The 27,135-nt window shown below is 39.0% G+C and overlaps 1 protein-coding gene across 1 annotated transcript; it reads right to left on the reverse strand.

Annotated features, from left to right (window-relative positions):
• On the reverse strand, nucleotides 1–26,341 carry LOC141771349 (beta-galactosidase-1-like protein 2). The gene is made up of 19 exons (XM_074641492.1): nucleotides 25,883–26,341; nucleotides 22,428–22,613; nucleotides 22,147–22,215; nucleotides 21,618–21,713; nucleotides 20,606–20,714; nucleotides 19,307–19,399; nucleotides 19,053–19,134; nucleotides 18,209–18,273; nucleotides 16,989–17,073; nucleotides 12,925–13,068; nucleotides 12,036–12,116; nucleotides 9,799–9,905; nucleotides 7,717–7,863; nucleotides 7,235–7,306; nucleotides 6,791–6,869; nucleotides 5,794–5,881; nucleotides 3,736–3,850; nucleotides 2,263–2,379; nucleotides 1–1,297 (listed from the first exon to the last, which is right to left on the reverse strand). The coding sequence occupies exons 1-19, from the start codon at nucleotides 25,969–25,971 to the stop codon at nucleotides 1,211–1,213; spliced, it is 1,911 nt and encodes a 636-aa protein (XP_074497593.1). The 5' UTR covers nucleotides 25,972–26,341; the 3' UTR covers nucleotides 1–1,210.
• Between the last annotated feature and the right edge of the window lie 794 nt (nucleotides 26,342–27,135).

The following is a 27,135-nucleotide window of genomic DNA, read 5'->3' on the forward strand; positions in this document are numbered from 1 at the left end:
TTTAATGGAGTTAACATTTTATTTCTGATATATCTCCAAAAGTATACAGTAAAAGCAATAAAACAGTTTATTTTTTCATACTTTGTTACATATTAACATGAAAAAAAAAAATCATTTTTACCCTTCACTTTACACATTTTGCTTTACTGCACCACCTTTATTGTTTTTGTACAAAGTTTCTTAATCTATGTGATGGCCTGAACTGTGCCAACCTACCATCATATATTACCTTAAAAGTAGTTCTTTTAAAAATGTGTCTGTGTGAAATTTCTGCCTATGACAACTTTGTATTAAAAAGTGTCTTGCTCTAGTATTATAATAAATACATATTTTGATATTCATATTGCTTTGAGGTGTGCGGCAGATATCTGGGCATTATTAGTGCAAATTCAAACTAAATCCAAGCAATAGGTGAAAAAATATTAGATTTTGTAACGACCATCATCATCAAAATTAAGAAAAAACATGGTCATGCCACTTATCCATATATAGCTTGTACAACACCATAAAATACACTGTTTAGTCTTCAAATGTGACAGCAAAGCTTCAATGTGGCATCAATCTTTAAAGAAAATAATGTGAAGGCAGGCTGGTTAGCACCACACGAGTTGAGTTTTAAAAACTCTCTTCAAACACAGCTTGTGAACTTGACTTCTCTGCAGGAGTTCACAGAATATCATAAGAGGGTAAATTTGAAAAGCAACCCGTGTTATATCAAACAGGCTCTCCATGTGCAGGACAAATAAAGCAGTTCACAGGCTGCCTTACTGACACAGAGGTCGTACCCACCTTTACCTTTATTCACAGTTCTTTTTACACAGCCTGTAATTCATAACTTAAGTCTGTAGGAGGATGAGATTTTATAACACTTCATTATAATCAACGACCATCCCTTGGTCTCTCCAGTTATGAAGTATATGAATGCAGGTTAATGATACCGTTACTAAAGTGAACAAAAAAAGATTCAACAGAATGTCATAATAAATACAGTCACTAAATGAAAAACTGGATCACCGCCGTGGTTGGTGTCTTCTGATGAGACAGATGCCATGTTCACTAACGTGTGTCACTTTTGAGTGCTGCTGGTCGCGGCACGGCGTTAGTGCCCGAGTAGACGAAGCTCGCGGCAATCGCCTCTGTTGTGCCCTTTCCCAGCTACTCTCCCATCATCCTCCTCTCCTCATCCACGCTCCCTTCTCACCTCCCGTCCTCACTGGACATCAACGGTCATGCCATAGTCAGGGCTGCTGGCGAACTGAATCTTACCATCTGTTTCCTGCTCCTCAAACACTATGACCTGTAATAAAGCAAACAATACCAACTTAGCTGAGGTCATGAGAGGACAACCAGAGTGGGTGGTTGAGCACCAACGTAAATATGTGCACAGAAATGAAAAAGTTGCGAAAGGCAGAAACACAGTAGATAGAGTACATGTAGCTAAGGCCTTCTCCAGAAAGTGCTCCAGAGTTCAACAACAAACTCCAGGGTGATGAAAATCACTAGCTGTATACAGGAACTTTTGCCGTATTACTGGAAGTGAGGAGCATGTGACTGCAGGAACTACAGTATATAGCACTCTGGCACAGATGCACACAGTCCTTTAAATTAGTTATTTCAATAATACAAAAGGTTTATATTTGCATCTGGATTCAGACCTGCATCAAATAGTGATAGACAATGTGGATTTTTTGAGAGGTCATTTTCATCACGTAACCAAGGCCTATTGAAGGAGGCTGGGCCACGCCTCATCAACGCGTCATATCACCGAAATTGAGCCAATCGCAACGCACAACCGCAGCTTCAGTTACAGTGCGCATGCGTCATACCCCATACCCCAAGACCCGTGTCCGCCCGTGTCCCAGCCTCCTTCAATAGGCCTTTCATGTAACTAGTGCCACCTAGCGAATTGCCATCCAATTTTGAGGAATTTGCTCGCTGTTAAAAACTAAATAACGCATATCAAAACATAAAAACATACATACAATGCGGAATGATTTTTTTAAACATGGGAAAATAGGGTTGAAAATGACCAAAGTTACCCTTTAAAAGTGCTTTAAATGTAACCATGTGGCAGCACTATACACAACAAAAAGTTATTCAATGGCCTAACTGTCCTGTATACATCACTGTGATGTGTTTAGTATGTTTTTTTAAATATCCTGTTAAATAACAAACATACGGGACTGAGGATACCCTTAGTGAAAGGTTACTAATGCTAAAGTGACTTTAGTATCTCGTATATATAAGACAGAAGTAGTGTACCTGGTTGTCCCCCCTGTGAAGCCAGGGACCTGGGACGTAGAGAGTTTGCTGAGGACCGACGGACCGGTAGCGACCCAGATTCCTGCCGTTGATAAACACCACACCTTTGCTCCATCCCTGTGAACACAAGTGACAGTTCACCATGACAACAGGCAGGTTCAGCCAATTAAATGCTGATGGGTAAAAGAAGAAACACGTCGAGAAACACCACATGTCAAGCCTTCCTTTCTAATGTGATTCGCACCTCTTGCTTCATACATCCTGAGTTGTTGTTAATTGCAGCTCTTCGCTTCACTTCTCTACATCCAGACACTTCACTTTGAGCTTCAAGTTACAAGCTAAAAAAACCTGAGAGATTTACAGTATAACAAGAGGGTAAAGAGGCACTTATTCAATCAATAACCGCATTATGTAAAACTGCATAAAAATTGGATCATCATCAATCCTCTTTTCTGTAAAGAGCCTTTTAAGATGCTGTCTGTTCTCACTCATAAAATAATATTATTGTGTAAATATATCCAATTAATATTAAGTAAGTTGCACTCAATAATGCTTCTCAAAGAACTATTTCTCTGGGGAAAATACAAATTGCAAAACCAAACTATATTGTAATATTCCAGTCTTTCTGAAGGAGGCAAAATCACTAATAATATTGTAAGCTAACCGTACATAATAAAGATCAAATAAAAGATATGAATAAATTCACACTGAATCTGAATTTCTGGTGTCAAAATTCCTATCAGATCTATAAAGGAGAGATTCCCATGTCTACTGTCTATGTGGTGAAGACATCTTACTGAACCAGAACTGTATGAATAAATATCAGTCCTGCGCTACCAAAACTGTCTGGCTAAAGCTCAGGTAATAATGACTAAAACCAGTAGTATGTGAGTTATCTATGAAAGTATTGACAGCTTGATTTTTCTTAAATCTAGAGGACGTAAAACCTGACATTCATATCTGATTTAATAAATGTCTTTACTGATGCTGCAACGATTAATTCGTTAATCGATTAGTTGTCAACTATTAAATTAATCGCCAACTATTTTAATAATCGTTTGGGTCATTTTTTAAGAAACAAAAATTCTCTGATTCAGACATTTGAGGACGTCATCTTGGGCTTTGGGAAACACTGATCGATATTTTTCACCCTTTTCTGACATTTTATAGACCAAGCAACTAATCGATTCATAAAGAAAATAATAAATAATGAAAATAATCAATAGTTGCAGCTAACTTGGTGTTTTTAACTTTCATTTATATTGTGAATCTATGAGAGGTTGGGCAAAATAACCCAAACACCAGTCAATGTACGGTAATTCTATCAAATAATGCAGCCCTGTACAAAATACTGTCCTTTGTTTTAATTAACGCTCCATTTTTGGTTCAGATTTAGTCAAAGAGGTATTGAATAAACTTAATGTCAGTTTCTGAGTGTGAGGTGCTGCTGTACTGGATTTCTGTCCTACTCACAGGGAGTTTGATGAAGGTGTCTTTAGGGAAACTGTTCACGTAGAGTCTGGTCTGGAAAAACCCTGGGAAGGAGGGCCGCTGACGCATCGACATCCAGTGGCTTGAACTTTCAAGTCTGTAAAAGGAGAACACATTTTGCACTTTTCAGATGACTTTTTCCACAATGCTGTATGTTTCATAGCATGAAAGCACAAATCTCGATTCTCTTATGTAATATTTAGATACACTCTGCTGCAGTTTTTCCTCAAAAACTCAGTATTGACTTTTAGGTGTTTCGGCCAACAGTGTATCATGTCATTCATATTTATACGCCTACAGTAAATGTCAAGTGAAACCTTGGACATGGATGGCAGGGGAAATATTCAGAATCACTATCTTTGTTTTGGCTGTGGGTTATATTTTGCCTCTAAGTGAATTCAAAAGGTTGTCATGATAGAAGAAAAATTCCTTCCTCCGTTTTGTTAGTGTTCACTCATACAGGGCTTCAGGCCTTGACATTTTCAAGATAGTGCTGAGGTAAAGAGATTGCAATTTTTCAGTACATGAGGAGAAACCAAAAATGACTTGAAAATATATGTCGATAATCCACTAAGTACAAATATAAACCTCTAAAGAAACTAGAAGGTCAGTTAATCCTAGTGACCTTGATGTTTATTATCTGTGCAACAAATATGAGTTCAATACTGACGGTAATCAATACAAGAAAACAACTAGAAATCCTGAATATCAACAAGGATTATGTGATTGGAAAGGGTTGTGGAAGATGTTTTACTTCAATCTGGTGTTAAGGACACTCATATTGCATGTGATATACAGGAAGGCATCATAATATCATAATATGGAAACATCACAAGGGAATGCATTTGCATGCACTGGGCCCTGCCAAAATGCCCTTATAATGCTTGGCTGGTGTGGAGAAATTACCTTATGGGATGGGTGCCACATTAAAGTTTGCCAGCCGCAGCCCAAATACACAAATAGGACTTGCGTTTTCGCCGCACTGCCGGATCTGGTGTGAATGCTGCTGTAATGATTTTCTGGCTGTTTTAAATCTTACATTTAAGCCATCAGACACTAGCCTGACCGTGTCAGAAGGTTTATTTCATAGAACCATCTGAGAAGCCGTCATTGGAAACTGTTTAAAAAAATATACTCGGCAGGTGATTGGACGAACCATCTGTCAATCAAACTAACGAAAGCAAAACTAACTGAAGGCGTAATCCTCGCCGTACTTTACACGTTCAGTGCCATACTTTGCTCTTCTTTGAATGAAGAAATACTCTCTAGTTCTGATATATGTGATGCTATTGCAACATCTACGTCAACCTCTCAAGGAGCTGCTATTGTTGTTTAGAGCGAACAGTCGGCTCTCTGTGTCGTTTTACATTATGGTCTCACACACCTGAGTCAGGCCCGTAACGGCCAGTAGCTCCTCACAGGAAGCTGCTTGGTCCGTTGTCTGGTGAGCCGGACACAAATGCATTACTTGAAGCCTGACTAGATGGATTGTCATGTGACAATTGATCCCACAATTCTCGCGTGATCTCGTGACATTGCGAGAGTCCAGTTGCTCTGAAGGCCAGTCAGATGCATGCTGCTAACTGAAATTCAACTTACAATGAATTATATTTTTACGAGGTTTTTTCTTTATTGTATTCACCTGGAGCTAAAATTAGTTTGGATTCTGCTAGTACTGTGTATTATGAACACATTGTGCTTGTGAAAAAGTAAATATCAGATTTATTTACTTTTTACTATTTAGTCACAAAAAGGTAAATGTTTTCCTATCATGTTGAGCCTCTAGAACATTGAGAACAGTACAGATCTTAACTGACTCCAGCAGTGATCTACCTACTGTTCTGCTCATAATTTAAGATGTTTAACATGAGACGCTGGAATGGAAGGCTTGTTTTGATTTCTGCATTTTGCCATCATGTTCCCACCGTAATTGTGTTAAGCAGGGAGATAATGAGCTGGATTAAATCAGGAGCATGCAGGCGTAATGACAGAGAAAAACAAACATGGAGGGAAACTGGGTAATAATTGAAAGACACGAACCTGTTTACAAAGCCTGGCTTCATATCCAAACTACGAATAATGAAGTCACGGAGGGGGCGCTTGTTTATCTCGATATCTCCAACAAGACCTGAAAGGTGAGTCAAAGCTGCTTTAAGTTTTTTTCTTCTTTTTTTAACTTATTGATCTTAACCATTGTGCATCCCTTTGTCCTTAGAAGGACAAATATGTCCGTGTCAAAAAACTGCCATAAAATTGCATAATATTATTTTCAACTTTCATTGATTTAATTTTATTTATTCATTTTCAGAATTGTAACCCTTTAAATGCCAGTTTGTTTACATAATGCCCCTGTTGTTATGAACAAAAAAAAAAAAAATCTGATTTATTTTCTGTATACTAAATGCTAGCAGTCTGGGATATGTCAATGATTAGCAACAATATTGATTTTAATGCATTGCAATCAAACACTGCAGGAAAAATAGTAAAAAAAATACAATTTTGGAGCCAGGGCTCCAGATTGAAATCCCGATATAGTACAATGCATGATTTTACGTGGTAATGGCCGTGGGATAAAAATTGTGGTTTAAATAGGTTTGTCCTTAACAATGTGAATGTCTGTATTTTACATACTATCTTCTTAGTGTCTTTAGACAACTTATTACAAGGCTTATCAGTGTGTCCAATTTCACATATCTCCATTATGTCTTATGATTGTACTTGAATTTTAACTATTTGTGAATAAACTAAACTGATTTTGGCTACACACTTTAATATAAACTTATCATAGGAGCTGGGGTTGTTTTTCCATAATAAAAAAAAATAACTAACACCCTTATCAAAATGCCATATGCATTAACACAGCCAAAATGATCAAAGAAATACAAATTCAAAACCCCAAAACATCCTTAGTGATGCATACGGGTTAACAACATTGTTAATTAGTTTCCTTCAAGGTATCTAATGAAAAAGATAATTCAGCAATACTTGTCCTGACTGGAACGTCTACACAGCCATCAGTTAACAGAACAACTTGTACCTTTGCGCTGCTCATCCAGAGTTTCCCCATAATTCACTCTTCCGCAGTTCTCCACCAGTAAACTCAGAGTTCTTTTTCCCTTCAGTGGAAAAATACACAACACATGAGAGGTATTACTAAAATACAGCAGTATTCCTCAATGGAAAGAATTAACAACAAAAAGTAGGCAAAGAAATTCCTTTCAGCTAGTCTGGCTTTAGTAAGGCCGATCTGAGTCTGCACTTTCCCGTAACGTTGGCGTTGACTGTTCAAATTTGTTGAGATAAACAGTCATTTGAAGGTTTTGCTGTTGGCTTAATACGGGGACCTTGCTGCCAAAAACATCTATCAGCATCCCCTGAAACTTTCACATGCTGTTAAATATTAATAACGTTATGCTTCTGAAAGTAACTAACCGCAGAGTAGGTTTTTAACTACAAAAACACACACACACACACAAGGTACCTTCCCATCAGGGAGTGCAAGTTCGTGCGTCTTATAATCCAGAACACCAACCAAGTGCTTGTCCACAAAAACCTAGGAAGAAAAAGAAAAAGTAATACACCACATCAGAAACTATTTAATATTTGTGTTGCTAATGTGACCAGAACAGAGAGAAAAGGCTCAGCAGGAGCACCAAACCTTCCCCCACCTATTTGTAGACTGCATGTAAATGAATGTATAAAATAACCTGAACACCTGCCGTCAACATGAAGCATTAATGTCTTTGTCTTCACATAACATTCATTCTTTCATTGAAGTTTTTAGACATCAACTTTTGAGAACTATGACTGTTTGACATTAACAACAGAGCAACTGGTAGCAGCCTGAGCTTGTTAATTGTACTCCACAAGTTCACAGATCAGGGGTGCAAACATTCTCACAAAGGAAAGTGTAAATGTGTGATTGCGGATGCATTATGTCGGCGTCTGTCTTCCTGTCTTTACCAGTGCTCTGTCTCTGATGTTGTTCTTTGAGTTGAGGGCTCCTTTGCTGGTGATGGTGGTCTCATACAGCGTGTAGCCGTAAGACTGACCGTTGTTGTTGTTGACAGGGAGATTCTCCATGTTCACCGGCATCTCTGACTTCAAAGGCTGAAAAAAAATATACAAATGAAGAGCTTAAGACAGACACAAGGTGTTTCAATGTGCTGCCGAAATTTGACGTTTAAATGTGCTGCAGAAATTCAACGTTTTTTTTTTTTAATGGTTATATGAAGTTTGCTGTATTTTAAGTGAACACACAATCTCAAAACCACTCTCAGTGCAGATGGGATCTTATCATTCCCGCCGCACTATCTCCCACTCGCAAGATGGCTTCACCCAAAGTGATGATTTATCAAACCTAATGAAGCTTTCCTGTCTGGCGTTCAGAGCAATCCTTTTATTCAGCAGCAGTCTTTTGCATACCCTCGGGAGGTGCATTATGCACTCTTCGCGACACAATAAACACTCGCTGCTATGACACGATTAACCATGTACCTCCAAACACACAGATACAATATCAAACCCAGGCATTTCATTCAGTCTCTCTGAAGCCTCTGAAGAGAAAATGCTCTTTTTGAACAAGTGTGGCTGGTCAGGGGCAAAGTAATTGTCGTCTCACAGGGAAGCAAATTATTGCGACGGGGAGTGAATAATTAATGTTGTAAACGACTGCCAGACGTGCTACATCTGGTTTGAATATAAATGCCCCTGAAGAGCACGGTGTAAATGGCTAAACTAGAGTGGTGGACATGAAAGCGAACAGACATGATGACACCTTCCAAACACGTTTTTAACCAGTCTTTTGGCAAGGGGAGATTTTCTGTTGTATTCATGTTTTATTTCCACAACAACCTGCTTTACAGTCATAAAGCTGCACACCGTTGGTTACTGCTGGTCCCTGAGCAAGCCGCTAGTGAAGTTAGGAGAGGATGTCTTGCTCAGGGGCATCTCATGTTCATTTAAGGGAGGAGTGCTGCTCATTTACTTCCCTTCTCAGACTTCCTCAACAGGTCCAGGAGTCCAAGCTGGTGGTGGATGATGACTGCAAGCTCACTCCTCTCACTTTCAGATTACCTTGTATGTACCTTAAGGCCTTCACACACCGGGGATGTGACGAATAAACAACACGAAAATACGGAATACTCGCCTGCGAATATTATATGTCTTGGGCTTTTATTGTGAAAAATAAGAACAAAAGGAGTGGATCTTGTCTGCGCTGCCTTGTCGAGGTTGAAAGGAGTAATAAGGTTTTCTGTCCTGGGTCGGACTACAGAGCATTTGTGTTGTTGTTCCATAAATATAGGCGCAACTCAACCCGCTCTGCACAACGTGATTGGTTGATGTCTTTATTCGCGGTGCGAAAGCTCAGGAAACCGACCTTGTTGACAAAAAAAAGAAATGACACCGCTTTTTCGCCGAATAATATCCACATTCTATGTGAAAGTATTCATGACAAAAACAACAGTTCAGAAAAATATATTGACGTGCACAAAAAAACGCCCTGGTGTGTATAGGCCTTTACTTTGTGATTTTCAGAGCTTCAAATTAGAAATGAAATTATTCTGTAGGGGTTTGGTTTAAGTATTAGAGGAACATATGTTACTGTATATCTTATGACTTGTTATCATTTGGAGAGACCAAATGGCATCCTGGCAGAGATGGGGACTTCTATCATTTGCTAATGTTGACTGACATAATAATAAATACTGGTAACAGGTATTTGATAGGGAGCTTGTGCTCCTGTAAATACACCTGTCCTTGGACTAGGACAGCCTCATGTGCTATGCAAGGCTTTTTGAGCAGGAGAATACATTTTTTAAAAAGTACACAGACCACAACGGGCTGCACATCCATATAATTGACAGAAAATTCTCTTTGAGTTTATGTGATTGGCTTTTGTGTTATAACTTATGCATTCAATATTTTGTGTATTACTGTTGTCTGTCAACAACCTTCTGCCTCTGTTTTGAGCAATGCTACATGGACGATGTTTATTATTTCAGTGCCTCCAATTTTGGCACTCTGTGTGCGTATGTAGCTTACCTTGTCGGTGAGATGCAGACTGTCCCACAGAGACAGGTGCTGCTGGATGACAACAGGATGGTACGCTCTCCTCTCCTGATGAGAGGGCAGTTCAGGGAGAGGCTGGGCTGGAAAACAAGGAGGGAAAATGAGGGTAGGATGCAGTCTGTATATTCATTTATTTGCATTTCCTTCATCCTGTATTTACCCAGGGGATGCAAACAAGTCTAAACTAAGGGGATTTTTTTAATGAATAAAACATGATGCATTCACTGCCCACATTCAGTCAGAGAACGGAGTTAAAGATTCTGATATTTAAAGAAATATCTTAACACTTGCCAAGCTGTGAAAGGTTTAAAGTTGTAAGACAAAAACACAGACAACTCAAAGCCCGGACAACGCTGTGGTAGCAACCGGTCAATCACAAAGTAGCCACGCCCTAAAGCATACCCTGCTTTATCGTCTATTTGACTCTAAACGGGACCATAATTTACTCAATGAGCATCATGCTGTATTGAAGAAGACTTGAAACTAGCGATTGAGACCATAAACTCATGTTTACAATGTTTACTGAGGTAATAAATCAAGTGAGAAGTAGGGTCATTTTCTCATAGACTTCTATACAATCAGACTTCTTTTTGCAACCAGAGGAGTCGCCCCCTGCTGTCTATTAGAAAGAATGCAAGTTTAAGGCACTTCTGCATTGGCTTCACTTTTCAGACCCAGAGGATGCTGCCTGGTTATCACCCCAGAGAGAGAAAGATGGAGCCTGAGGAGGTCTGTTTTGTAAATTTAATATGTAAACCATGTTAAGTCTAAAAGCAAACTAAAACAATGTTTTGGTTACAGCTGGTACTAAGAAAAACATAGGATAATTAATAGATAGATAGATAGAAAGATTGTCCCATTCTGCATTATCCTACATGAGGTTCCTGCTCTAAAGTCTATGAATCAATCAATACCAATCAAAAAGGTGACCTGTCCCTTGGAAACTGCTTTTCAGGCTCCTTGGGTGAGCCATTTGCCCTCCACAACAGCATCCAGTTTGTGCTCCATGTTGCAAAACACTCTCGTTACAACAATTAACAGTGGTTGCCCATGCCCTCTCACTGCTTTTAAAGGTGTTAAAGCATGCAGAGACACCAGCGGTCCCTCTGGTATAGGCTTGACAGCATTTCCTCATCACCTAGTGGTAACAGCTGGATCACTTAAGGAAAGCTTCGAGGATAACGGCCAACACCTTTCTCCTAAATGGCTCTCTACAACGCTTACAAGCCTGTGCCTTTGTTGGTGTTTATAACGTGTCAAATCTAAGAGGGGAAGAGTGTGCGTTGGAAAGACATTTCTATGAAGCTATCATAAACTGGTACCATGAATAGGGAGTTGGCATACTGCAAGTGCACAGACAGACTGTGGTGCAAATGAATGTGTAGCTTAAATAGCAGTATTATATACTGTATTTTTGCAATTTTTGACAGCTTTGTAATAATAAGAAAGCCCCAAAGCATATATGTCACAGGTCTATCTTAAGAGCCATGTTGTTGTCAAAGATCAGTGTTAGACTTTTGACACATCAGCCTGAATCCATGCCAGGTTATGCAAAAACAAAACCACGCGGCAAAGAGTAACTGACACAATATACGTGATTTGACAACCAAACAATAATAAAATATCAAAATGATCCAATTAAAGAACTGGGTCATGTGTTTGAAGTTGATGAGCAGAACAAAAAGCCTTCTCAGACTCACTCTCATATCCAGGCCACTGCTCATTGTTCAGCAGACTACAAAACATAAGGATGAATCACGCACAAGCAGCCTTTCAAACTATCCTCAATCACCACAACTCTGGGCAAATTATTACTTTGCTGTGCTAGATTCAATCCCAGATTGCCAAAAGCTACATTTTCAGTCCTGGCCACAAAACACTTGAGACTTCTGCCCCCAACCACAAACCCTTGTTTTACAAACAGAGAAAAATGCAGCGGCAATAAACATGATAAAAGGCCTAGTATGTAATTTTCACAATGGGTGGTAATTGAGAATCTTTGACTTTGGGCAGAAATCTCACACACATGCACAAACACACAAACCCATATCTAATCCGTGCTTGTAATCATATGCAAAGTTATCCCAGTTTAGCCAACAGAGAGCAGGTTCTACAAGGAGAATTAACTTAAGTGGGGAGATGAAAGGGAAGGCAGAGAAAGAGAGACAGAAGATGTGGGGCCCGACTCTGCAACAACACACAACACTCACCGTGGTAGCGGCTGAATAAATTCCTCAGAAGATGGTACTTGGTGGTGTAATCCCCAGCCTCGGATAATGGAGCATCGTAATCTGAAAGATAATGCGCTATCAGAACAGCAGGCTCGGGCGCCGGAGAGAGGCAGGGATGCCTCTTACCGTGGCAGATGCTTTCACTGTGCTCCCCTATCAAACATCTTGAGACAGCAGTGGGCCGAGACACATTTTAGGTTATCTTGACAGAAAATTGAGGCAGAAAGGTAAAAGGCATTCAGAAGGGTAAACACAGGTATGACGACGGCTGAAGGTCAGAGGTGGTCTCCCCTGCTGGGGAGCAGTTTTCAAAATTCTTCTCTTTTCTCAAGAACGAGGTCATTACAATGTTAAGTACCCTAGAGGAGGATATAAAACCCATTGTACCATCTTTAATTTACATTTCCCGAGCATTTTATTAGGTAATGAATTCATTAATGCACACTGCATATTCAAATTTCAAAGCAGCCGAAGGTCAGAGGCTCAGGAGTAGAGATAGCGCCATCTCCAGACTTTTTTTTTTATCCACCTCTCCTATTCATATTTGATTCAAGCAGATAGGCTCAGACTGTATTTCAAAAAGGTTATTGTTTGATGATTATTTACTTATTTACAAGCTTTATGGATTGTTCAGCCTACACTGATGCAGAATCAGTGGACTTTAAAAATAAGGCTGAAATCAGCAGAAACATAAGTAATTGAGAATATGGGTCTGGCTATTAAAATGCAGTTTTGTGTTGAATCCTTGTGGCATGAGCCTATAGGTCAACCCAGACCTATCAACCCTGTATATGATAATATTTCTCCTTACTCAAAGGGAATTGTGCTCATTCAAATGTTACAAAATGCTGGTCATCATTAAACATACCATAGCTTGTCACCATAGGTTTCGGTGCTGGCAATCCAACCTCAAACGCTCCGCTCATGAAGCCAAAATTTGTCCCTCCGTGGAACATGTAGAGGTTGATGGACATGTCCAGCTTCAGGATCTCTGTGACCACAGGTATCATGTCTGCAAAAAAGAAAAAAACATTTAATACGTATAAGTCTAAAGGGCACTGTTCGGTCGTAAGCTATTGCCTAATTAATTATTTTGATATAACCAGTGAGTAAATCAGAGAATAACAAACACAAAGCTAAACATTAAGAGCCATGAGTAACAAAAAGGGAAAAAAAATGATTTCAATAACCCTATTGCCCTCAATTCCACTCCAATTGAAACATGGAAAGACCTCAGCCACACATCCTATTACAGGTTACTATAATTCATTACGGCGATGCTCACACCCATAAAAATTGCCCACCTCCGTGCACAAATTAGCTACCTATAGTTTGCAGCGAACATAGCAGAGCAGGTAATTAAGTATTCAAATTGGACTTTAGTAGTCAAATTGGACTGACTTTAATGATCTGAATCAAAGGCATGAGCCTTAGTGAATAACAATTGAGCAGGGTAAGTGACAGAGCCGGACTCGGTTGGTTTCATGGCGGTGGCACTAGCTGTGACCGACTGCTGGGTGTGTTGCAGTCTGCAGAGCACTGAACTGTCAAGGACATGAATCCCCTCTGAATACCAGCGTTCATTTCACAGCTGTGACACTTTCTGCATGGCCAGGGTCTTTTTTTCCCCTTATCCCTTTCTCACTGAGGAGAAAATACATAAGGAAGCCTTCATTTTCAGAACATTTTTTTTGTAAAGATGTGGATGGCTGCTGGAAATGACAGAGAGCAAAAAGGAAGCTTGTGGCTGTTTGAAATAAGATATTTCTGAGAGCACTGAAGATGGTGATAGCATTAGTCTTTACAATTGGGAAACAGGTGCTATCATGTATGTCACGACTGCACATTACATTAAAGATATCACCCTCCTGGCTGCAGCATGTGGACCATGTTATCTGGTATGTGGGAGATACAGTAAAGTACATACTATACGAGTTAGCCGCTGGCTCTTTTACATTAATATCATACTAGGACTTTACATAGCTTAAGGGCTCATACCAACAGCCAGGACAAGGTGATTCAACCTTCAACAGTTTATGGCACATGTGTTTGTGACATGTAGCTGAAACTAGTGGATTAATCAATTATTCAATAAACAGAGAATTAATTTTGAAAATCCATTAATTGTCAAGTGTAATGCCAAACATTCACTGGTTGCAGCTTCTCAAATGGAAAGATTTTATGTTTTTCTTTTTTATATCATTCCAAATTAAATATGTTTGAATTATGGACTGTTAATCAAAACAAAACAAGCAATTTCAAGACACTGGGCCAGTGTTGTAGTTAAGACCACCTAAACCGAGACCAAGTCATGACCAAGACCAGAGTTTATTGAGACCGAGACAAGACCAAAACTTTGAGGGGTTGAGACCGAGTCAAGACCAAGACCAGACCAGTGCGAGTCCCACACAGTATGACACACTTATGATAAAATGTGGAACATGCAAACCATAGGCACTCCTCAAATTGATCTGAAAGATCCACATTCCCATAAAAACACCCTCAGAAAACAAATACAGATTCCTCTTCATTCACCTCTTTTAATACGATAAATACTGTATATGTGTGTATGTATAAGTGTACCATGAGAAATGATAAAATAATCAAATGGCATTGCAGAGGTGAATTGTATGTGAATTTTCCTGTCTTTTCTATGAGCAATTACAGTAATAACGTTAACAAATCAAACAATAAAGAGGCAATTTAGTAATGCCCCCACATTCGTGGTCTTGACTGGTCTTGAAATAACGAGACCGAGACGAGACCGAGTAAAAATGTGGTTGATTCCGAGACTGAGACCTTCAAATTTGGTCTTGAGACCAATACCGATCTCAAGCACTACAACACTACCTTGGGCTCTGGGATATTGCAAAGGACTTTTTCACAAGGATGCATTATGTATGTGGAAAGCTACAAAACAATTTTGAGGTACTTGTACTTGGCTATTTCCATTTTATGATACTTTATACTTTCACTTGACTACATATGAGATGGAAATATTGTACTTTTTACTCCACTACATTCATTTAACAGCTATAGTTACCATTTACTTTACTAATTAAGGTGTTTTATACAAAACATATGATCACCTTATAAACTATGATGCAGTTGTTCCCTGCAAAATCTCCTTATTTTCAAATCTATGATTTAGTCTATAATTGAGTCCTTATTTTCTCAAAACACATGATACAAATATTCCAACATCTTTTCAATGCAGATTTGAAGTCAAGCTTCATATTTTCATTTCACAGTATGGGCCCTCCCTACTTTTATTTCTGATACTTTAAGAACATTTTGCTGAAAATAGCAATGTATTTTTTAGTTAAGTAAGATTTTTACACTGTTGTTTTATTCCTTTTTCTCAAGTAAAGGATCTGAATCTTTCCTCCACCACTGCACGTGGGTGACATGATACACAGTCCTGCCAATAGTTTCACACTATGCCACTAATCGACAGTTGGTGCAATAAGGAGCCAAGAAATGTAGCAATGCACCAACCAACAAGAAGAAGACTGATAGCAAGAATCCATGAATGTAAACCGAGTAGATTTCAAATTCCTCCAGAAAATATGCTCCGCAAATGTTTTACGAGGAAGAAAGTGTGTTCAACATCTTTGTTAGGCCAGAAGGATACACACAATGCATTTAGGTGAGAAACAGTGGATGTAAATATAATTTTGTCCTAGATCTCACATATTTTGCCATGTCTTATATTCAGGTGCAGTTAAATATTTCAGCACATATACAGCCTGTCACTTCTAGGACATTAGGGCCGCAACTACAAATTATTTTCATCGATTTGTTGTTTGCTCTATAAAATGTAAGAAAATGGTAAAATGTCAATCATTGTTTCCCAAAGCCCAAGATGACGTCCTCAAATGTCTTGTTTCGTCCACAACTCAAAGATATTCAGTTTACTGTCATAGAGGAGTAAAGAAACCAGAAAATATTCACATTTAAGAAGCTGGAATCAGAGAATTTTGACAATTTTTTTCTTCGAAAATTGCTCAAGCTGATTAATTGATTCGCAAAATAGTTGATTCATTTAATAGTTGACAACTAATTGATTAATTGCTGCTGCTCTATAGGACATTTTAGCATATCATTAATAGGAAAGTACCCATCAACTGAAACCTCATTTAATGCAGCCAAGGGCAAGACAATCCTAGTGTGTATCTGCACGTGTAGCTAGAGCATGTATGTGGATACAAAGGAAGTGTGAGGGCATGAGATGAATGTGTAACACCTCCACCTGGGCTCAGTACAGTCAGTGAGAATCGGTGGAGCACATCTTTGAACAATCCTGTACAAAGACGTGTTTGAAGAATCTAGCCTTTGAACATCAAAGATATGGCCCAGAGACAAAGTCGAGAGGATGGGACATAGACTCTGGTTTGTGATACTTGGCTCGCAACCCACCATGCATGAAAAGTATATAAATCTCTGACAAAGCCACAAAACAAGGAAGAAATGACCATATGCTAAGCTGCACGTCCCAGCTGCACTGAGTGGGCTCTGTGCCTTTTGTGAAGGAACTAGAGAGACTTTCTTACACTCAGTCTGGAGAATTTATCTTACACAACCTCCAAAGCAATGAGCTTGTCCGAACCCTGTGTCTCCCCTGGCACAGAGACTGTTTTATTCTCAGCAAAAAAAGGTTTGTCTTAAGCTTTTCTTACCCTAAGGCACTGAGACTCTGTCTCACCCTCAAGACAGTCTGCTTTACCTTCAGAGGTTCTGTATTGACTCGCAACACAAAACCTGTCTTACCTCCATCTCAAATTAGCCAGTATTATCGACCTTCTGTACAGAAAGAAACCGTTTCACCCTCTCAAAGAATCCATCAGCAGAAATCCTGTCTTAGTCTTACAAGGGATCCTATAGCCCTCTCTAAAGAAAACCTGTCTAGTACCCATCCTAAGTCAGTCTTACCTTCAGCTGTGTACACATGATGAAGATCTCCCCAAAGATCAAACCAGCCAGACCAGTACTCCATCACCATCATAGGCATCTGAGGCTAGTGGGAGAAAAAATGGTCAATTAAACAAAAGATACGTCTGAATGACTTTTCCGTTTCTTTCCTACCTTACTACCTAATTGCACTTGAACGACCCTTGAATAAATTGTCTTAAGATTAAAGATATTCTTTCAGGTCTCTAACTTGTCCTTTTAAGGTAAGACACCCCAAAGTTTCACTGGGATTTACCTGGAGAGTGTATTTATTGGAAAGAGGAATGACTGCTAATGATGTGTCTGTTTGATGTTAAAGGGTAACTTTGGTATTTTTCAACCCTATTTTCTCATGTGCTTGTGTCTAACTGACTAATGGCAGCAACAATTTCTGAAATAGGTCCAGTATTGAGGGAGAACGCTGTAACCGGCAACCGCGAAACAAGCTGCGAAGGCAAGTGAGTAGCATCAATGCAACAATATGTTCACTAAAAGTGCTTGTTTTTGCCACTAACAGGCTCAGATTGTCATCATAAGTGTCTGACAACATAATGGAAAGGACCCAACAGAGATATAAAATGTATTTCTTACCTTTCACTTGATCCGTACTGTTTGTTATTGTGTCCAAGACCCGTTGAAGGAGAAGTCTCATTGTGAAATCTGAATATCCGTATACTCTGGCTCAAATAAAAACGGGCGGCCATCGAATTCAAAGACCTCATCCACATTGTGGAAATCATCTAAATATTCAGCCAAGATGACATTGAAAATCTTTTAGATAACACTAAGCTACACTTTCTATACTCCAACACAACAAACTCTGCCCGGCTGGCACTTGCAGTGTTTCCATTACGATGGATGTATTCCACTATTCCACCGTTGTCTTCCAGCAACACGTCACCTCGCCAGATTTTAGAACGAGACTTCTCCTTGAGCGAGACCCTTTCCATAATGTTATCAGACACTTATAATAACAATCAGAGCCTGTCATTGCAAAAACAAGCACTTTCAGTGGACGGAGATGACGGTTCCAGCTTGTCCTAATTGCACCACATTGCAGCCCATGAGCAGCTAACGTCTACAGCGCTCTCCCTGAATACTGTACCAATTTCAGAGATTGTTTTCCCTATTAGTCAGTTAGACACATCTAAAAATGTGGATTAACTAATAATGAACAATGTAAACACACAAATAAGACTCACTTGTATTCCTTCCAGATACTTGATGTCATTCCTGTTCAGTTTCTGGAAATTGATGGTTTCTAGTGCTTCAGACACAAAAAGGTAGAACAATATTATTAACACAAATGCAAACTAACAAAGATGCAGAACACCAGTTCATACCAAAACCAAGCATTCTTTAGAAAGAGCTTCATGGAATGATTGTTGATTTGAGTTGTACTTACACATACTTATATTGTTGTCTTTAAAAAAGGATAAGTAGTTGCACATACAGTAGCACCTCAAACTTCCATATAAAGCAAAATTCTCTTCAAATCACAAAGTTAATAGGCATTAAAAGGGTCTAATGAAAGCTTCAGCGTTAGGAATCAGGCAACGAGGCATTAAACTCCCAACTGTTCACCTATAAAATGCAAATCAGGGCTAAGAAATATGCATTTATAAAAAAATACCCAGAGGAGAGTTTATTATAACAATACTCTGAAGGACCCTGTCCTGTAATTATGATGATGACAATGCATGGTTTGCACTGCAGTGATTATAAAAACAGAAATACTCTCCATCTCAGTAAAGAAATATATTATTGTGGTGTTAAAACAATGTTTGCTAATGTGTGTGCATTAAAAAAGCATATGTGTCACAATGTTTATGCCAGTGTACATTCAAAAAGAACAACTTTCTGGTACAACAGAGTCCTTTGTGTATAGTCCTGAGTTGCAGCTGCCTGACACCCAGACACACTTTGGCTCAGACCTCGTCGTTGTGTGAAAACACAACACACCAACCACCATATATCTGTGTGTGTCTGTTTGGGTGTGTGTATGTATGCACAGTCTTGTTTGTCTGTCAGCCCATTTGACAATACCTCCTTTCACTCCTCCACGCTTTAGTCCTCCCTTGTTGTCTGAGGTCAGCAGCAGCTCTGTGATGCCCCTTGACAATAACGCCTGGAAAAAAGGAGGATTATAAAAATGGAGGTTCTCTCTGAAATATAATTTATGATTTTTTTCTAATTAAGTGAAAAGGAGAGCGAGTAAAGGACAGCAGGAAGAACAAACTAAAGTGCACTCTCATCTATGAGCTTGTTTAATTTAAATAATATACAATTTAGTTTCTTACCTCCTTGATGAAAGGCATGTACTTTTCATCTTTAGCATAGGAGCCATATTCATTCTCCACTTGAACTGCGATAATTGGGCCACCCTCGGAGTACTGCGCATTGATTATGCGAATAGAGAACACACATTAGGGCCTGGCACCAGTTCTTGACCATTCCTACCCTCAATACAGCTGAATTTTAAAAACACTGTGAATGGAAATCAGATCTTGTTCAATGATGCATGGAGCTGATAAAAATAAAACATGGCTGGGAAACTATTTAAGTGTGTGTGGTGCATTGTATTGCTAACTATCTTTAACATAATGGCCAACAGCAGCTATTTATTCAATGTCCCTTTATACAACGGTTCTTATGATATCTTACAAAAAGATATCTAATTTTTAGTGCTTTTTTCCTACGAATGTCCAGCAACACGTGACGCACATGTCAATTTCCACTCGTTACATGCATACAGTCTGATCAAAACAAACTTCTATCTTCACAGGAAACAAGGTTTAGGGCAACAAAACTACTTTGGGGTTTGGGTTTAAAATAACTTTGGAAGTGGCGTAACTTAAGTATGGAAGTTCGGTGACAAATAAATAACAGCGGTCTCCAGGGTGAAAGTCCGGTGTTTTTTGACCCATCCATCCATCCACCCCAACCTCCTGCCTACGAGGCGTTTCATGACAAGGCTTATTGAAAGAGGCCGGGACACGGGGTCCTTTTGGTCTTGAGCTATGGGGTATGACACATGCGCAGTGTAACAGGAGCTGCGGTCGTGCGTTGCTATTGGCTAAATTTTGGCGAGTACAGACCAGATTTTACTGCGCATGTGTTGTAAATGTGATATGACGATGATAACGTGTGACATCTCCTCTTTCCACCCTCCTTTGTTCATGATTACGTGGATTACATACAAATTGAAATTGTAGGATATATACGAATTACAGAGCATTACTTTTCGTAGGTATAGCTACGAACGGTGTATGAGAACAGCCTGAGTTATTGCAATTTATTAGGAGGAGGTAACAGAAATACTGCATGCAGGGATAAAATATGATTGTGAATACAAGGATTCTATCATGAAAATAATAGAAAATGTTTTTGGGATTGGATACTTTCTAAATTAATTGACAGAAGTTTGTATGCATGTAACCATGAAAACTTGAAAAAGCTTGTCTATTTTGAGCATAAATGCATTTTATTCATGTTTTTTGTATTAAATATTTGGCCTCATATACTTTTTCTAGAAAACATTGTAGTGTGTACATCAATCAAATAATTTTACATTTCTATCGAGCTAAAATGGAAAGTACCTGATGTGGAACAACTCTCTTAATGAGTTGATTAAAGAAGGAGTTGACTGCATCCGTGAATCCTGGGTACGTTGTTCTCAGTTTCATGTTTTGATCCCGTAGTAGCCAACTGAAAAGAAATCACAACAAAACCTTTAAAATGTCCAAAAAGCAACATATCACACGAGTTCTTGAAAGTGCTGTGCTGGGAACTCTCTTTAGGTTTATTAGCCATCGAAGGTAATCGCACCAACCTAAGCATGACTATCATAAAGTGCAGTGCAGCAGAGGAAGTCATGCTTCACTGCGTGCCCCTAGAAACACTCTGTTTAGATGATTATCAAATAAATATTACCTCACATTCCCTGAAGGCAAAACTAGTCCAAAAATACCTCCTTCCAGTCTTTTTCCCCTCCAACATTCACCCCATTATCTGTTCAAATCTATTTTGATTACAGAACTAAATGAATTCATCCTTTCAAGGAGATATGCATGTCAGATTTAATTAATGTTCTCCTCACACTAAACGTCTGGTAAATCATCGGTGACTTTCATCTGAGTAACATTGGAGGTTACTCACATGATGCATAACATCCTGTCTTACACTGTATGTAAAGCCTGGTTGTCTTTCTATCATATCTGTACAACACTGTAAGGTGGACCAATCTCACCAAGACAATGGGTGCGGTCCAAATGGCACACTTTTCCTTCTTACTTTTAGTACATACTTCAGCTGCCCTTACAAAGTACGTACTGTTGCATGCAATATGCATCCAATCGGGACATACTACTTCGTCATAGGAGAGAGAGAGAGCACACTTGAAATAATTCACATCATTAAATTATTTCCACGAATTTAATGGATTTAGCCTGCAGCAAAGACACCGCTAACAAACAGATTACCTGACTGAACAAAGCCAATTTAAGGGATTAATTTAGCACCCCACTGGCTATTCTACAATAAGGCTTTAACATGTGGCTGGAAGGCATATTCAAAATATCTGCAAAGACAACACTTGACTGTGATTTTTACCTGGGTAGTCCCCCTAAATCCCACTCAGCACAGATGTACGGCCCTGGACGCAGAATCACCCAGAGGCCCAAGCTGGCTGCAAGGCGGAGGTAGGCTCTAAGATAAAGATACAAACAATGTTATTTATTATCAATACATGTCAATTTAAAATGTTTACTGCAGCAAATATAAAGCGGGGGCAGATAGTTATTCTCAATTAAAGCAGGTGTTCAATTGCAAATGTTATGTCATTCATTCTAAAATATTTCTCTCAATTTTTTTCCATTTTTAAATCACATTTTGAGGTGACATCTGCTTCCAGCACTAAACTTGACAGCGAGCAGCACATTTGATGGATCGACGCCAGCTTATCAATAAATCAAGAAGCACTGATACTGATTTGAGTGCACTGCTAATTAATCAAAAGCATTTCTTAAGGGTAAACGTACACCCTCTCAGCAGTATCAAATTATTCAAGACCGTGGAACGCTAAGCCCTTCTGCAATGCAACAGTGCCATCTGCAGGAGTCTCTCCTTCACTATCCCTTACTCTAAATCCAGCTGATCCTGAAAGTTGAACACCCCTCGCTGAGGCTCATGCAGGTTCCACGGCACATACCTGAAAACAGAAATAAAAGAGAGTTTGTGTGTGCTTTTAGAATTTTATATATATAAATCAACTTGTGGCTTATGACTCATTTCTGCTCTACTTTATTTGACCTGCATATAATATCCAGTTAAACAACTGTCTGACATAGTTCTGGTTCAGTTCATTCTGGTGCTTTAAGGCACTGTGTATTCAACCAGTCATGAGTTGCAGTGGGAGCCTACGTCGTGAGAGTATTGAGGCCACAGGCCTTCATCTTCAGCAGCCGGTCCTCCCAGTAGACTCTGGGGACACGGAAGTAATGGATGGAGCCCCCCAGGATGCGGAAGGGCTCTCCCTCCAGAGTGAACTGAGACGAGTTGGCCCTCAGTCCGTCCCCACGGCTTATCATTCTCACTTCATGGCGATTCCTAGGGGGCAAAATGCAGTTTACAACTGAAAAAACAACTGGTTGAACTAGTACAACTGGATCGAAAGCCATGAAGACATTTGAGACATACTGAACTTCTCCTGTATGATGAGAAGCGAGCTTGTCAACAAATATACCCTTGACCAAAATATTTAAACCCAGTTCCACCTGTTCAGAACTGCATTTGAATGTATTAAAGAGGACCTATTATGCTCTTGTGCCTTTTTCACTTTCCTTTAGTGTGTTATAGGTTTTTTTTGCATGTAAAAGATCTACAAAGTTACAAAGCCCAAAGTCCAGGCCAAAGGGAGTTACTCTCCCCCACAGAAACACTGCTCCTGAACTGCCTGAAACGCCTCGCTTGAAGTCCTGCTTTTTCTTCTGTAACGTGGTGATGTCACCAAGTAACACATTTGTGTCTCAAATACTCGCTGCCTTGATAACCCATCTGCACACGGACCACAGAGAGATGTGCCGAGGCTTTTCGGGGTCGGGTAAAATCTAACGCTAACATTATCTCTGTTGATCCAGTTCGTTTGCTTGCTTCCATGGTGTTTGTATGCCAATTTTGTTTCATATGTGGTAACGGGGTGTTGAAATGGGCAGTGAACGGGATCACACCAGCCAAAACAAAACCAGACGTTCCGGTCTGTAATGGAAATCTCAAAGGAGAACTTACTGGCTGTTGTCAGAGAAGCCAGTATTTCAATTTAGCATATTTCCATAATCTTGGATGACATATCATGGTAATTTTATGATTTATTACAGTAAATATATTACCTATTGGTCCTTTAAAGCATGTAAACATGTTCTAGCAGAAATCCAAATATAAGTATGCACCTGAAAATAAGCATAATAGGTCCTCTTTAATAACAGAAGAGGCACACCTTGGGCCTTGGACATCTTGCAAGGTTCAGTTATGGCTGATTATCCTAAAGCCATTTGATTATGACAACTAAGCTATTTCTCATATATATATATACATATATATATGAGAAATATGAGAATATATATATATATATTTTTTTTTTTATGTACATATATACAGAATATATATATATATATATATATATATATATACACAGTATATATATATATATACATATATATATACATATACACAGAGCTCTCCTACATATCTATGTATATAATTCAGCATAATGATACAAAAATAGCATGATCTCATTCTGATCAGTAAAAAAAAAAAATGCATTGAGACTTACATGTTGATTGGACCTCAAAACAGGACAAACTGAAGTCTAACACAACTTGTGTAACGTTCAATGTCCACAGGTGAGCCAGGTGAAAGCTCACAGGCAACTTTCTCCAGAATATTAGTCAAAGGGGCGTGCCTGACAGCATTATAAGAATCTTGGCATATTATATGCAAACCAGAATATGCAGGTCAAATGGGGCAATCGAGTCTCCGATCCCTTTGGTGTTGGTAATGGAGTAAGACAAGGGGGTTTACATTCACTAGCCCTCTTTATTGTGTACATGAATGAGTTATCTGACCAACTAAGAGGCTGTAAAACAGGCTGTATGATTGGTAACACCCTGGTAAACCATTTGATGTATGCTGACGATATGGCTATTGTCTCTCCTAGCAGTGCTGGGTTTCAACAGCTGCTGAATATATGCTCCGAGAATGGGGTCAAATATGATGTGCAATACAATGCAAAAAAAGTGTTCTCATGTTCTGTAAAACAAAAGAAGATAGGGACCTCAACTTTCAGGCTTTTTATCTATCAGGACAACTGCTAAGTGTTTGTAATAAAAATAAAATATCTGGGGCACTTTATTACAGATCAAATGATGATGACGACATGTACAGGCAGTGCTGTATATTATATGCTCAAGCTAACATGTTGGCAAGAAAATTCCACGTGTTCAGACCATGTCAAGATAGGTCTCTTTAGAGCAGGGCTGTCCAAAGTGGGGCCCGCGGGCCAAAGTTGGTCCGCCATCAGGTTTGAGTTGGCCCGCCAGATGTTAGCAAATCATTTTTTTTTTTATTAAAAGACCCAACCGACTTTACTGTCTTTTGGAGGCCGTACCTGGCTCGGGTTTATGTTTAGAAGATAGCGGCATCATATGAAACAAGGACTCCATTAGTACCATATCATGTCATATTAGCTTGTCAGGAAGGAGGCTAACACTCTAAAGTTATGTTAAATGTTGGTGAGGAAAAACTGGCATGGCCATTTGTCAAGGGGTCCCTTGACCTCTGACCTCAAGATATGTGACTGAAAATGGGTTCTATGGGTACCCACGAGTCTCCCCTTTACAGACATGCCCACTTTATGATAATCACATGCAGTTTGGGGGAAAACATGCAGTTCTTTGAATGCAGTATAAATGTGTTATTTTTGCCTATTCTAAAAATGGTGTATTTTAATATTTCTGCATACTGGGGTCCCTAAACAGTCTTGGAAATGCATAAATGAGCCCAATTGTATTCAGCAGGTGGGTTTTAAGGGGCTAACTATGTGAAACATATTCAATTAAGTGAACTAGTACCATTTTGCATCTTAACAATACAATACAATACAATACAATACAATACAATACAATAGGTGTTTAATTTTGGCCCGTGGCCCACCATTGAGTTCCAGTTTTGGCCCTCCATGGAAAAGTTTGGGCACCCCTGCTTTAGAGCCTATTGCACTCTCCTCTATACTGCCCCCCTGTGGGCCAAGTTTAAGAAGGTGAGCATGAATAAGCTTCAGGTTGCCTACATGTGCTGCATGCGGATATTACTTTAAGAAACCCAGGTGGTGTAGTGCAAGCGAGCTGTTCCGTAATGCAGGTGTCAACACTTTCCGGGCTCTGTTGAGAAACCTGATGTATACATTTATATGTCGGCTAAATGATTCTCAGAACGCCATTATCATGCTACTGTCAAATCCTAGTTTTAGTGTTATACGATACCAGTCACCCCTGTGGAAACACTGGTATAACTGTCTTTTATAAAAAAAGTGGCAGTTTCTATTTTAATGTATGTATTGTTGTTTGTGTTGTATGTTTTATAATGGACTTCGAGTCTGTCAATAAAGATGAATTGAATTGAATTGAATAGAGCCGAGTCCAGTAATATAACCAAAGCACATGGCAGTAACTTTAACCAACTTGACTGCAACAGTTTACATTAGAAGCGTCAGCGGGTGCGGTACTCACTCATCACTTCACGCATGACTCCTGTTAAGAGTTGACTACTGGTTAGACTCCCTTCAGGGTTAGGGTTAGTTGTTGTTGAAGTGTTTTCCTTACCTTGAAAACTGATAAGCAACTATCAGTCCTGCAGCAAAACACAGCAGGAGAAGATATCTTTGCTTTAGGGACAGACGAAATCCAGCCATTGATGAGCTTTACTTTGGTAGTTGCAGCACGACTTTAGCAACAGTTGCACCCTGTAATGTTTCTAGTTAAAGTGCACAAGGTATCTTTAGCTTTCCAAAGTGGTCGACCGATTACATTCCTGTTATCAGGCTCATCCAGTTTCACAAAACCTGTCAAAACTGACATGACAAGTTGCTCTACCCCATGTTTACACAACGCTGCGTTATTCGCTACGTTACTTCCGGGTTTAATAATTAAAAAGAAACTAAATACAGTCTATGAAAAATTAAACTTAGTTTCTCATTGTGGCAGCTAGAAGCGCCAGTAGTCTAAAAGTAGGACAAACAAACACCCGAGTTACTGAGTACTGCATGTAGGGACCGTCGCACAATTACGCTGCAGAAGAAACGCAAAAAAAAAATGTAAAACCTGTTCTTTATTTCTTTTAGTGTGCTGCAGCTGGTTGCAGTCGTTAATTATAAAGCGCATACAACCACCTACTCTACCGGAGTAACGCAGTATGAAATATTATTGTCCTTGGATTACCTTATATCATTAGGTAAATAATTAAATTATAGCATTAATAATTAAAGAAAAAAAAATTGATATATATTCCAATCTCCTTCAAATATGCCACAACCGCTTGCGTTTCCTGCAACCCATCTCCAATTAAAACTTTCCTTGCTTTTTATTATTTTTTAAAGGACCCATATTATGCTAATTTTCAGGTTCATACTTGTATTTTGTGTTACTACTAGAACATGTTTACATGCTTTAAAGTTCAAATAAAACATTATTTTTTTCGTACTGTCAGCCTGAATATACTTGTATTAACCCTCTGTCTGAATTGAATTGCGTTGCTAAGCAACAGTTTGGGTCCATGTTTACTTCCTGTCAGCTGATGTTATTCAAAAACACTGCAACAGGAAATAAACTGGGACACATTTAGAATGTTTACGTTTAAAACCGTGTAATGATCTAAATATTGTATATTTGTGACATCACAAATGGACAGAAATCCTAACGGCTTGTTTCAAATGTGCAATTTCTGAATACGGGCTGTGTGTATTGAGCTTTGATAGTTTAACAGTGTTTATAAAGCACTTAAACCTGCTGTATAATATAAAAGACCTGAAAATCTCACTTTTTACAATATGGAACCTTTAAATAATAAAAGAAATGTG

Source organism: Sebastes fasciatus, chromosome 7, assembly GCF_043250625.1.
Source record: "Sebastes fasciatus isolate fSebFas1 chromosome 7, fSebFas1.pri, whole genome shotgun sequence".
Lineage (NCBI taxonomy): Eukaryota > Metazoa > Chordata > Actinopteri > Perciformes > Sebastidae > Sebastes > Sebastes fasciatus.

Coding starts and splice junctions, on each gene's coding strand:
- LOC141771349 (XM_074641492.1), bottom strand. CDS start 25,971: ATGGCTGGATTTCGTCTGTCCCTAAAGCAAAGATATCTTCTCCTGCTG. Junction 19,400..20,605: donor AGAGAGTTGTTCCACATCAG/GTACTTTCCATT, acceptor ATCAATGCGCAG/TACTCCGAGGGTGGCCCAAT. Junction 18,274..19,052: donor GCGTGGAGGAGTGAAAGGAG/GTATTGTCAAAT, acceptor TTGTGTCTGAAG/CACTAGAAACCATCAATTTC.